Below are 13,516 nucleotides of genomic sequence, written 5' to 3'. Positions count from 1 at the left end.
TATGTTAAGTGGCCCTGTTCTCTTCTCAGAAATTCTTCTGAGTGATAATAGAGCAGAAATTGGAAAAATATAGTAAGAACTTTAAATAACTTTATTTTTAAAAATGTATTTATTTACATGCCGCATCTGTACAATATGCAATTAAAAATCCGTACATGGTTTAAAAAAAAAAAATCCTATACAGTATGGCTTTACATACCAACAGACTAGCTCTCAGAGTAGCCTGTCTGGCATTGCAAGGGTACAATGATGCATTCTTTCATAGACCAGTATATAAGGCTATTTGTCCAGGATATAAAATAAAATAAAAATACTGCAGTACCATGCCTTAGGAGGACTAAAGTAGTGAGGTTAAAGGCATGAAAGTTTTTGAGCAGTGGTGAATGCACACCAGAACTCCTTAGGTTTGGTTTTCTTGGTTTGTTTTAAATGCATACTATTAAGGTACTCTCTTAAAGAGACCCTGTGTATTTGCTTCACTTTCTGAATCCTTTTAAATACCAGAACACTACTGTCCTATGGTCAGAGGTAAATGCTTTTGCAAAGGATCTTCCTTTATTTGAGGCAGCTGTACAAAATGCCAAGACTGTCAAATACAGCCTATCAGTCACTTCCACAGTATAACCATGCAGAGGTTTTAAACTACTGTTATTTCCATTTTAAACAGAAAACATCGTGGGGCTGTACCATCCTGTTAAGCCACTTACCTATAGAAGCATTCTCTCCCTTGCTCTCTGAACAATTATAATGGCAAACTTAGGACTGATCAAATTCCCCAAATAGGAGAAAAATAGTAAGTTTTACATTTAACATCTGTCACTAGCTGCATGCTGTTCATTACACAATCACAGTCTGGACTTCCACCTCCCCCTCCTCGGAGGCAATCACAAACTCTTCTGCATGTTCCATTATTTCAATATCCTCAGATGCCACCATCGTCACCGTTGCTTCTTGGGTCTCGATGCTACCCTCCGTAGTCAGCACTGCTCCTTCTCTGATGGCAGAAGCCAGCGTCATAGCGACCTGCGCCGTGAGGCTTTCGGGGGTCGCAATGGTGATGGTGTCCGCAGCATCTGTGGTTACTTGAGAGTTTTCTGCCACGGTGACATTCTGTACAATGATCTGGTGACCAGAGTTTGCTTGATTTACTATTTGTTGCACAACCTTCATAATGTGGCTGTCAACCTACATGAAGAGAACAGAGGCCACATTATTTCTTGGTGTATTGTACTCTGTTAGAAGTACAGACAGTTATCATCACCATAAACAGTGCTTGATGACCAGCAGGGCAGTATAACAACCAGCATTTAATTCCGATTTCCTCCAGCTGTTCACTGAAGTTCTCATCCCCCCCGAGAACAGCAGACTCTTAGAACATGTCACACCTCATGTCACTGAAGATATTTTCACTAGCAGGGTGCTTCCTACAAAAAGTCAAACTACTATTTATAGAAAAATCTTAACGATACCTGCCCAGACATTTAAACTGACCAAATGCAATTCAGGAGCCTAGCCAGCCTCTCACTTCACAGCAACCATTTTTTCTGGCATTCAGGAATGCCTTAAGAGGATCATTTCCCCAAGGCTGAAGTGTAACTGTACAATTCTACTCAGCTGGCAACTGTGCACTCATGTATGAAGCCACACCAACTTGCTGGCCGCCATCACTGAGAGGATCTGTGGTTAACAGAGCCCACTCAAACACAGTATGACCAGTACTATGTTCTTATACAGACAGGTCTGCAGAGGTAGGTAAATTAATTATTTGAAGTTGAGTTTATTTAGCATGACTTTCAGACACTAAAAGTGATTCATTTCATCTACAGCGAGTCCTCAAAATAATAGTTTATGCATCTGCTTTACCTCATGTCTTGTTCCCTCAATTATTTCAGTAGCTTCGCTGGTCTCGATGTCTTCCGTAGCAGTCTTGAAAGACAAAATATGATAATTCCCTTTTTGGATTATTACAAAAAAATCTTTTATTACCAAGATACAAGGCACTAAGATCACTTATAAAAGTCTTTCTGTTCCCCCCATGATGCAGTAGCTACTCTAAAGACAACTCCTCCCTGAAATTCCCTCCAAATCCCATTATCAGGAGCTACTTAAAAGTAACGCAAAGTGCTCACAAATAACTGAAAGAGAACATCCTCTCTCAGCAGGACTCAGCCAACTGGCAGATTTTTCTCCTATTGGAGAAAAACTATGGCAGCACTAAATGGACTCAATAAATGAACTGTGTTATTCTGCATGGCTGAGTACTGGTTCTTTGTCACAAAGGGGAAGAAAGCAAAATGTGTAATTCATTGCTTCTGGCAGCCACAGCCAGTTAAAAACAACAGAGATTATTTTGGACAAAATAAGCTAAATAGAAATGCGAGAAAAGAGTAGGTAAAAGTTGAGGGAAAGCTGAAGCAAGTTAGTGAGGACATAAAATCTCATATAGTCAGAAGTTCTCAGTTTCAGCCTTCTGATGAACTACTGTCAGTCTTGCCTGCATTCTCATTTTCCTGCCTACATTACACATAGGACTTCAGAAGGGTGGTAAAATAGGCTCCAGGTGCTCTCCTTCTGAACAAGATTAATCCTACTTATTCCTAGGGTCATGCAGGCAGGGGTAGCATTAGCTAGATCCTATTGTACCTTCTCCCAAAAGCCTAGATGAGGAACATGCACGACTGCAGTTTTTACTGACAAAATACCGTGCTAAGTTCAGAATGAGAAGGCTGTTTGCCCCACTTCGTACCTCAATGATGTATTCCTGAGTGTCCGCCACCACTGAAGAAAACTCTACCAAAACAGTGTGAGGATCTTCAGAAATGACTGTTGCAGCTAAATTGTCAGCTGACTGACTTTCCTCAGACATGATCACTTCTTCCACCTCTTTCAAAGCAAGGAGGCAGCCACCTGAATGGTATTCCAAAAATGCCAGAAAAACATTTCTCATAACCATCCCAAATACAGGAGTGCCTGGAAAACACTACGCAGCACAAACAAGACCCCTTTAACAGGATGCAGCTGACAAGCGACCAGCAGTCAGACAACAGTCATCCCACCACAACCGGCCAAGTAATGGCTTAGAAGAGGCCTGCGTGACACCAGACAACAGAACCGAGCCTCCAGCAGAGCAACTGTCCAGTGCAATTTCAAAAAATACACAACTAAATTCAGATGCATAAAACCACACAGGATTTCAAAAGCCATATGTGAAGAACATACAGTAAGATTTTTGGTATATTTTAAGTCATGTATCTTTTCTGCTTATGCACTGCATTTCAGTATCTACCTAGGAAACTCTTTTTTTTCCTCCAGTAAACTTGTATTGTTCTTTACAATCTAAATACATCATCATCACTATCTGAAAAAGTTTGAAAATCTGTGCTTAGGAGCTAAAGGAGCAGCAGCTCCGGTGCAACTAATCCGATCAAACAAGATTATCTGCGAGAACTTAACTCTACTTAAGACGTTTTCCTCGCAGAACATCCACATTTTGTGTTTTTACAGGATTTCATAAAATACCCAGATTAGTATGAATTTAATGCTAAAAAAAACTTGGCAAGTTTAACCACAACAGTATGTGCCACATCCTAAGTTTTACAGTCCCCTCATTTCTTCCCCCACACAGAAATCAAATCAAGCGCTCTCTGGCATTACTTTGCGAAAACCTTCATTTTCTCCCTTTTTGTGTATAGCCTTGGAACAGAACCACTTCACAGTTCGGGGTAGACTCTTGCACGGTATAGGGTGTGTCTTCCCCACTTAGGGCAGTGGCGACACTGCAGAGACCACTTAAGCCAGAGTTTGGAGCAGAAAGCCCACAGCACCTGCAGTTAGATTCTTAATGCAAATTCTGGTTTGGTTATTTTGATTTAGATGATCTAGATTTTACATTAGAACTGTTTTATGGCTGTTCATTCAGCATCATTTTTGCTCAGAAAGATCACAATAGAAATATTCATTAATGTAGATGAAAAAAATACAATGCCTCTCCTTCTGATGCAACTGAGATGCAGACGAACAAATGGCCTTGGACACAGATTGTTAGATCTACTCTAAAAAACAATTACCATTCAGCCAAAAAGCAGCTTGTCCAAACCCAATCCTGGAACACCACACATGCCCCGCACCCCTACGCAGACAAGCTTTGCCACCTCACCTTTGGTTTTTAAGTGCCTGTTGAGAGTGCCATGCTCTGCAAACCCTCGCCCGCACTTGTAACACTTAAAAGGCTTTTCCCCTGTGTGATGGCGGATGTGGCGGACCAGCGAGCCCTTTTCCCGAAAGCCCCGACTGCAGTACTGGCAGACATAAGGCTTATCCTCTAAATGCGTACGGAAATGAACCTGCTGGGCATTCTGTACAAAGAGAGAAGCAAGAGAAGGGCAGCTGAAGGGAATGACAAACTCAAGCAAGCGGTATTTTAGCTTCCAGGGTAAAAGCTAACATCTTTGAGGACTTCTCATGTAAGAAACTACGAAGACTTGTTTTTATTGTTATTACGTAATTTTTTCCGCACACAAAGGAACAGTTTCTTCACAAATGTGAAGGTTTTATTAAGACTGTCCCTCTTTTCCCCACTAAAACAAAAGCTCCTTCTGAAGCTTCAGATCATGTCAGAGGCAGGTGAGCTGGCATTTGTTCTTTCAGGAGCAAAGCCTCCTAACTTCTCCCAATCCCTGGCTCTGGAAGGGAAAATCTGAATGCAAGCCTGTTGTCAGGGAGACGCACCTTTGTCTTGTACCGCTTGCCACACTTTGGACAGGAATATGGCCGCTCATCAGAATGCACTCTTCGATGCCCCTTCACATGTGCAATGGTCTTGTAGAGCTTGCCGCACTCTCCACAGCGGAAGCGCCGTTCATTCACGTGCACTTCTTGGTGCTTTTTTAGCAGATAGCCCTTTGTGAACTCTTTGCCACACTCCTCACACTTAAAAGGCTTGTAATCTAGGGAGAGAGAGGGAGAACGCAAGGTTGATACAGGACAACCAGCAGCAGGAAGTATTTAGTTCACACTGTAATAAAATTCTTAGGAAAAAAATTAACCTGGAGAAGGAGGGAAATTATATTTTCAACTGCATGTATGGGCTTTGTCTCATTCATAAGCAAATTCTGCTCAAATGTTTCTCTTACAGCCTTTGGTGCCTTTCAAGCAGCGGTTCCAGCCCATCAAGCTGTTCTGCCATGCTAACCTTTTACTGGCCTCTTCACAAAATTCTACTTTCAAGGATGCAGTGCAGGCCCTGAAACATGGAAACTTCTTTTTTTAGAAAAATATTTCTTTTACCCTCTCTGGTTGAGGTCTAGAAAAGTCAACCTTTTCGTATTAATGTATTAAGCATCAATTGATTTTGCATGGCTAACGGCCATGTAAAGGCAAGGAATTTGAAACAAAGCAAGCTGTACTGTGCTTAAGGTCATAGTAAGACATGGCACATTTTAAACACCAGCATAAGCAGTAGAACTTTACCTAAATGACCTTTGATGTGTGTTTCAAGGGAAGTCACTTCACTGAAGGCTTCATTACAGTGAGGGCAAACGTAACTTTTGTACCCATTTGTTCTTTCTGCATCTGTCTATTGGAAAGAAAATGGTACAACATTAATATTTTTTGTACTAGGGTGTACAGTAAGTATCACTAACCAAATTCCCAATTAAATACTCTAGCTTTGACAAGAAAGAGATCTATATTGCTAACAGGAGACAGCGAGCGTACTAACAATACACTTAAAGCATACGTGAAAAACGTAACTGTAAAAATTGACACAAAGACCCAAGCACAGGGAGAGATGCGCTGAGGATAGCGTGAGGGGTGGTGAGGCTGACAGTGCTGTTTAACAACCAAGTGCAGGCAAGAAAGATTAAAAAATTAAATCTATTTATGGAATACAAACATACCAACTCCACTTGTTCTACTTCAACACACTGTTCCTCACACAGCTCCTCTTCTGCTTCCACCACTTCATTTTCTATTTCTTCTGTAGCAGCCACAGCAGGCTCATCTGGCATTTGCATTTCCTCCATAGTGACTCTCTCTATCACAATACCTGAATTCCTCATGGCCTGCCTCAGCAGATTCTCACTGTTCACTTCGCCCTCACACGGCAGCTCCTCAGGATGCGACTGCTGAAGGAATAAACAGCCCAGTAACTGGTACAGCAAATAACACCGTTAGCCACCTTTTTTTTTTTTTTTTACAGCAACATTACTACGATGACAGTCAGTCTTCCTAGGGTGTCTAATGCTGTGATACAGGGTTGAAAGATCAACCGGGGACTGGGGAGGAAGATGAGGTGAATCTGTACTCTGAAAACATATAGTCCAAGGGATGATAAGCTTTTGCTGCTACCACAGAGTCTCATAGCAGAGAATGGTCAACAAAAACACCCTTTCACCTTCTATATCATCCAGTACATAGTGGTGAACCCTACACATCCCCCTATATGCTATACACATGCTGCTAAGCCTCAGCAGCAGATGGCCAGACAAGGTCAGGGCAGAGTTTGCCGTCTATGTTCTCAGATGAAAGAGAAGCTAATTAACCATCTACTTCCACCACACAGTTATTCTGAACACCTAAGAAAATTTTGCTCATGAGGTGAAATACTTCAAAATACTTCTTTGCATAAAACACATGAAGGGTGTTTAAGAGAAATGACACTCACATCTTGGTCCAGGGATTTTGCATCTACAACAGGAAGTTCCTGCATTTGGACGTGGACTTCATGAAGAACGTTGCCTTTTGCATCTGTCACGAGATGAATGACGGGTGAGGTCTCGATGGATTCACTCGCTATTGATGAAAAGGTGTCCGTGTTTGAACTACAGGATCCTTCAAGAAAAGAAGCACAATGAATCACTTGGCATACTGCCACCTCTCACCAATTTGCTGTGCCCTACACAAAATGTGTCTCAGAATATGAGGTGCCTGTTAAAGCCACCTTTGAACCAGATTCTCAAACATTCTTCACAGCCAACACCTGGCTACATGCGCTTCAGGTTAATAGTTTAGCTCTGTAAATTACTTTTTCCTGTATAAAAAATATAAACTGAATACCACAGAAATACTTTTTTCATAACTGAGAAAGAATTTATAGTTCATGTGCCAGGAGTATGCTTGGTTTTATCAGACGCAAGGCAGGTATTGACAGCATCACTGACCTGTTGGCAAATCATCTTTATTGACTACTATTTCTTTGTTCATGTTGAAGCGGATTTTTTCAGTGCAAGGTGTCAGAGATTTCAGGTGCCGAGTCAAAGCTCCAGATTCCCGGAAGCTTTTCCCACATTTCTTGCATTTGTAAGGTCTTTCATCTGGAAACAAGAAGAATCGAAACAACAGTATTAAACTAACGACAGCCAGTATTCACTCTATGCAACAGACTGCTAGAACAACGCTTTCAGCTTTCTACAGTGAGCAGACTGTGCTTATCCCAAGATCTTGCGTCACCTCCCAGCACCCCAAACATCGGGAAGCTCCACGGTCTTGGCTCAGCAGATGGAAAGCAGCAATAAATTCCACTGGAAGGTAAGCTGGATAATCACACAGAGCACACTCCAGCAACAAGGAACTCTTATTTTGGAGAACTGTCTTACCAGTGTGACGCCGATGGTGTCGAATCAGAGACCCTTTTGTCCTGAAGGAAGTTCCACAGAGTTTACATTCATAGTCCTTTCTGCTGCTGTGCGTGATCATGTGAGCTTTGAGGATGCTTGCCTAGGGAAAGAATTTTATTTTAGAAGATGCTCCACATGGTTACAGATTTTACATTTCAGCTGTAAAGAACAACAACACTCCTTCTGAAAGCAGAACTTCCTTTTTGAATGTGTAGCACGCAGTACAGAAGCACACTGTTATCGAGTCTTGAGATGTCTTGGTTAACAGCTAGCCTAAATAACTCACTAACCCAAACACAGTAGAAGTGACGCTTACTGTTTTAAACGTCTTCTGGCATAATTCACATACATATCGCCCTTCTTTGTTAATCAGCAGCTTAACCTTTATCAGTTCTGTGGCAATGTCCTGCTCCTGATCTTCAGGGTTGCCTTGCTCTTCAGTGACTTCGCCATCGACATGACCATTTGGGTTTTCAAAAACGTGGTCTCCTGCAACAATGACTTCTTTGATGCGCCCACTACCTGGGAAAAGGATACAAAGACAGTTACGTTCTTCACAGAAGACAACTTTACACGACTAGAGCAATTTACTGTTTCAGCATTTCATGCCAAAGGAAGGAGAAACGGTTACTCTAAACCTGGAATATGGGTCTTTGTAAAGTTCTCATCGCAGCATAAATATTAAAATGGACATTTCTCAAACAGAATTTTAAATCTGATTTGTATTAACGCAGAGGGGATTGCAAAGCTGGCCTAGGGATCCCTCTCTCACACCTCTGAGGTAACGCTCAGTCCCAGGTACCAGTGCTCAGAAACACCGAGGTGTCGTGTACCCAGCTACAACAGAAATCAAACGGAAGAGGACGCTGGACGAGTCAACAAGTTCCTAACCCAGCAGGGGTATAAAGGCAAGCGTCTCGAAGCTCACCTACTATAGCAGATGCGTTGCTGATTTCCTCTGCTATTGAAGATGCTTCAACAACTATATGAGCAACAGTTATCGACTCCTCGACAGAAGGAACGACCTGCTGTAACAGATAACATTTTAGTAGAAAAGTTTTATTACCTTTAAAAACATTGCATTCTGTTCTCTCCCCTCCAACCCAACAGACCGTTGCATCCTAATTATTTTCAGCCACGGCTTGAGGAGAAGCCTGCTGTCACCTTTTGTACTTCTTGGTTGAGGAGACCTGCTGATGCAGCAGCAAGAGCTTCTGGAGCTCGCTGGCAGACCTTTTGTAATTTGTGTTGCACAAATTCTTCCAAGGAGGTGAACTCCGACTGGCAGCGACCGCACTTATGCACGTCATCTTCATCTACGATTTAAAATGCAGTCATCGGTTTAGGAAAATCCGGCCCCTATTAACGAGCAGCGTTTACACCGAAAACTTTTGGGTTCTGCTTGTCCCGGTGAGCTCCGCGCCAGGAGAGAAGGGGCCCGGTGGCGGGGGCTGCCGAAGGGTGTTTTCGCTCCCGCAACCAGGCGGTTTCTGGAGGGGAGCGGGGCGATCCCCACCACCCCCGGCCGGTCCCCGGGGCTCCGCTCTCGCAGCCCGGAGGAGGGACGGGGCGCAGAGGGGCAACCAGCCAGCCAGCCGCCTCCCCGACCCCCACCGGCGGAACCGGCAGAGCCAGGACCCCCCACACACACACTCCTGACCCCAGGCGCCGGTTCCACCGGGCCGGGCCCCCTCAGGGGCCTCCGCGGGCCCCGCCGCCGCCCCCCCGGGCCCCGCTTTCCCCTCGGCTCCGGCCGGGGCCCTGTCGCGGCGGCAGCGCCCGCCCCGCGCCCGGTTACCTTCCTCGTTGAAGGGCGCCGGGAGGCGGAGGAAGGCGGCGGGGCCGGCGGACGGCGCGGCGGGGTCGGAGCCCGCGGCCGCCGCCCCCTCCCGCTCCTCGGCCCCGGCTGCCGTAAGCCCCGCCGGCCCCGCGCTCGTTGCCATCGCGGCCTCCATGTCGCAACGAGCCGCACCGCCAAGATGGCGGCTTTACGGCCGTGTCGTCATAACAACGGGCCGCGTGCCGCGGGACGGGCCGCCGCGGGACAAGGGGGCGGGGGAGCTCGGCGGGGGAACGGAGCGGCGCGCGGCCGCGAGCGCGGTTGATGCCCAGCCCTCGCGCCCCCCCCCCCCGCCACAGTGACCTCTGACCCCCGCGCCCGGACGGACCGGAGCCTAACGAGTTACCTAACGAGCCCCCGGGGCGGCCGGACGGCCCAATGGGTCGCGGAGCGCCTGGGGTGACCGCGCTCTCCTGGCCAATGGCGGCGCGCGGGGGGCGGGCCGGTGAGGGGGGCGACCAATGAGAGCCGAGCGAGCCGGGCGCCGTCGGTGGTGCCGTGCGGAAAGGCGGGGAGAGGGCGGGGCGGTGGGCGGGGCGCGGAGCGCCGCCGCCGCCCAATGAGGGGCGCGGGGCCGGGCCGCGGCGCGGCCAATGGGAGCGACCGGGGAGGGCGGGGCGGGGCGCGCGGCTGAGGCGCGGCGATGGCGGCCATGGCGGTCGGCGAGCCGCGGCGGTGCCGGCGGTTGGAGGCAGAGGCGGCTCGCGCCGTGCTGGGCGCCGCCGACACGCTGCTCTTCGACTGCGACGGCGTGCTGTGGCGGGGAGAAGCGGCGGTGGGCGGCGCGGCGGCGGCCTTGGGCCGGTTGGCGGCGGCGGGTAAACGCCTCTGCTACGTGACCAACAACAGCAGCCGGACGCGCGCGGCCTACACCGAGAAACTGCGGCGGCTGGGCTTCCCCCCCGCCGAGCCCCGGCACGTCTTCGGCTCGGCCTACTGCGCCGCCCGCTACCTCCGCCAGGCCCTGCCGCTCGGCGCCGCCGCCTACGTGCTGGGCAGCCCCGCGCTGGCCGCCGAGCTGGAGGCCGTCGGTGTCCCGCACCTGGGGCCCGGCCCCGCCGCCCTGCCCGGTCCCGCGCCCGCCGATTGGGCCCAGGCGCCGCTCGATCCCGCCGTCCGCGCCGTCCTGGTGGGTTTCGACGAGCACTTCAGCTACGCCAAGCTCTGCCAGGCCCTGCGATACCTCCTGCGGGGCGGCCCCGACTGCCTCCTCGTCGGCACCAACCGCGACCACCGCCTCCCGCTCGAGGGCGGCACCGCCATCCCCGGTGCGCGGGGCTGCGGGGGGGGGGGGCACCGGGGACGGGGGGGCGGCCGGTGCCTCGTCTGCCGCCCGGTGGGTGCGGGGAGGTGGCCCCGGCCCGTTCAGAGCTGCCCGTGGCGAGTCCTGGGCCTCCCTCTCCCTGAAGCCTCCCGAAAGAGGGAGAATCCTTGTTGATCCTGTACTCGGGGAGTAGCGGTTCCTTTTTGATTTCGATGCGGGATGGCATTCCCCCCTCCTGGCGCTGACCTGTTCCTCTGCCTGTCCCGTCTGTGAAGCTGCACCGTGCGGTTTTGCACCAGCCCCTGCGGGCGCCGAGAGTCTTCTGCAGTCTCTAATCAGCGGGTTTTTATCTTCTCTCCCTAGGGACTGGCTGTCTGGTAAAAGCAGTGGAGACGGCAGCCCAGCGCGAGGCGTTCATCGTAGGAAAGCCCAACCGGTACATGTTTGATTGCGTGGCAAGCGAGTTCGACATCGATCCCGCTCGTACCATCATGGTGGGAGATCGGCTGGACACAGACATCCTCATGGGCAACAGCTGCGGGCTCACCACCCTGCTGACGCTTACCGGGGTCACCACGCTGGACGAAGTGAAGGGCCACCAGGAGAGCGACTGTCCTGCCAGGCAGAGCCTGGTTCCCGATTACTATGTCGATAGCATAGCTGACCTTCTCCCAGCACTGGGGGATTAATAGAGCAAAATGCTTGCAGCCTCTGCAGCGCTACCCTGAGGAGGGCCCCTGTTAATCACCCTGTGGCAGTAATGTACTTGCTAGGATACCACCCAGAGTTAGTAACCCTTAGCTTTTTAACCTTCCTGTCCTCTTGATACAATGTTGTTTACATCTCAGTCTTTAAATGCACTTTGAAACAAAGAGGGCATTACGGTGTCACCCAAGTCTTGGTGGCTTGGGTTTGGGTTTTTTTTAAATTATAAGCAACACATCTATCCAAATGTTTGTGATACTTGATGTCACGTTGTCCTCTAGACTGAGTTGAGGAAAGTAGAGCTGGTTGATCTGAGGAAAGGAACCCAACGTCTTGCGGTGTGTCCTTGCCTGGACAGGCTGTGGCTCAGTCTGGTTTATTCAGGGAAATGACTCTTGGAGTGTGTAGTAACTTAGCGGCTGTGTTTGGAAATGCTTGCGGTGGCTGGCAGAATTAGTGTTTGGCTTTAGACTGATTCCGCCCCCCCCCCCCCCCCCCCTTTTTTTTTTTTTTTCCGGATGGGGTCCTGTTTAGTAGTACAGCCTGCTGCAAGAGTGACATCCAGTCGCAGAAACTGAAATCCGTCTCCTTTATTTGACCATTGCAAATTGCACTTGTGATGCAGATTAGGATGATTCCACTCACAAAATAGAAACGGTGTCTTCTGTATACTGTATTTGTCCAAGCGTTGGATGTATGTGTAAAGTACATGTACATACAAGAACTACCCTGATCCTAAATATATATCAGAATATATTTAAATTATAAATTTAAGTATAGTATATGATAATATATCTTGTTTCCCAGAAGGGAGGATAAGAGGAATGTACTTCACTGATCACAGTAGATTTAATTCTCCTAAGCTTTTGCATTTGATAATGCAGAAAGTCTGTATCCACATAGGACTGTCCTTCACTACTGCTGCTTCCCAGAAGTAACTGGATCGATTAGTACCAAGTTAGTTCTTGTGCTTCCCTCAGCATCAAAATAGCTGCTCGCTTTGGCTTTAGCTGCAGAATCTGAATTGACGCTCAGTCCGCAGGGGATGGATGCAGTACACAGTACGGCTTTCCACCGAAATAATCCTGTGAGAGTACTGGCTGTGTGTGATGATGGCACGTGCTTCCTTTAAATAGCTGGGGTTAATAATATCTTCCACGTGTGTCTGGTAAGGGGGCCTGGCACCAGTTGCTTGTCTGAAGAGGAGTGCTTGCTTGCTCAGGTGATGATTTCATTGTGATCTTGAGGCGGGTTTGGGTGATGCACAGCTCAGGCTACGGGGTAGGTTTTTATGCTGGCTAAATCGAAGGCCACAGTTGAAAGCTTTTGCGTTACAGAATTAAGTGAAAAATTATATATGCAAATAACATGCTTTTATTCCACAGATTCCACTATCGGTAGTTAAATTTGAACACTGGCCTTCCTTCATCTCCCACTGTTCAGCTGGATAGCTCTAGCAGTGTGTCGACGCCATTTCCTTCCACTCGGGCACTTGAAACGAGTAGACTTGCCACACTGTCTGTACAGCAATAACCGTGCAGTTCATACTGTCTTTTGGTGTTACCAGATAAGCTACTCTTGTAAACAGGTGTTTGTTTGTAACTCAGAGTTGTGTAAGGAAGCACGGATAATCTCTTCCCTGTTACTGTCTCCAGCTGGAGGGCTGTGACTGTGTAGAGTCACAGAGAAATACTTACAGAAAGAACTTCCACTTTATCTGGGTAACGTGGAAAAGGACATTATGGATTTACTGCAGGTAGGGTCTGACTTAGCGATGTGTTCTTTGATTCAGTTCCTGTATCTGGTGCTTATAATTTCAGAACATGTCAAGTCAAGTAGTAAATGCCAGGAGAGGCGTTCAGCCTTGTTCAAGCTGCGCACTGTCCCTGCCAAGTACTCTTCACTGTACAAAGGAACCATTACCTCGATTCACGTATGCTGAGATGTACTGGCGAAGGTGTCAATCGTGCTTCAAAACTCTGTATCAACTTCCAAACGGTTTTTAAGCCTCTACTTGAATTCACATTAAACTTACAAACCTGCTTTCCCCTGGCGTTGCCTTATTTCGTAGTCTTCTCTGGGAGCTTTGCT

At 48.0% G+C, this 13,516-nt stretch overlaps 2 protein-coding genes across 6 annotated transcripts; one reads left to right on the top strand and one right to left on the bottom strand.

The window, feature by feature from the left end:
* Positions 1-73: 73 nt before the first annotated feature.
* E4F1 (E4F transcription factor 1) lies at positions 74-9,674 on the bottom strand. 5 transcript variants are annotated; one of them, XM_049791023.1, is made up of 14 exons: positions 9,415-9,667; positions 8,781-8,932; positions 8,545-8,644; positions 7,933-8,138; positions 7,596-7,716; positions 7,161-7,313; positions 6,665-6,831; positions 5,898-6,122; positions 5,470-5,575; positions 4,729-4,946; positions 4,157-4,355; positions 2,747-2,907; positions 1,864-1,926; positions 74-1,185 (listed from the first exon to the last, which is right to left on the bottom strand). In XM_049791023.1, exons 1-14 carry the CDS (start codon positions 9,569-9,571, stop codon positions 838-840), a joined length of 2,376 nt encoding a protein of 791 aa, XP_049646980.1. In that variant the 5' UTR covers positions 9,572-9,667; the 3' UTR covers positions 74-837. The 5 variants fall into 5 exon arrangements, 4 of the variants coding, with proteins under 4 accessions (XP_049646980.1, XP_049646978.1, XP_049646979.1 ...); XM_049791021.1 differs by having other exon boundaries at positions 5,898-6,125; positions 9,415-9,663; XM_049791022.1 differs by having other exon boundaries at positions 5,898-6,125; positions 8,545-8,641; positions 9,415-9,663.
* A 406-nt stretch (positions 9,675-10,080) lies between these two features.
* Positions 10,081-13,468, top strand: PGP (phosphoglycolate phosphatase). Its single transcript, XM_049791121.1, has 2 exons — positions 10,081-10,724; positions 11,084-13,468. The coding sequence occupies exons 1-2, from the start codon at positions 10,100-10,102 to the stop codon at positions 11,407-11,409; spliced, it is 951 nt and encodes a 316-aa protein (XP_049647078.1). The 5' UTR covers positions 10,081-10,099; the 3' UTR covers positions 11,410-13,468.
* The last annotated feature ends 48 nt before the right edge of the window (positions 13,469-13,516 follow it).

The sequence above is a fragment of the Accipiter gentilis genome, chromosome 33 (genome assembly GCF_929443795.1).
Source record: "Accipiter gentilis chromosome 33, bAccGen1.1, whole genome shotgun sequence".
Taxonomy (NCBI): domain Eukaryota; kingdom Metazoa; phylum Chordata; class Aves; order Accipitriformes; family Accipitridae; genus Astur; species Astur gentilis.
This window is presented reverse-complemented; position numbering and strand designations above follow the sequence as displayed.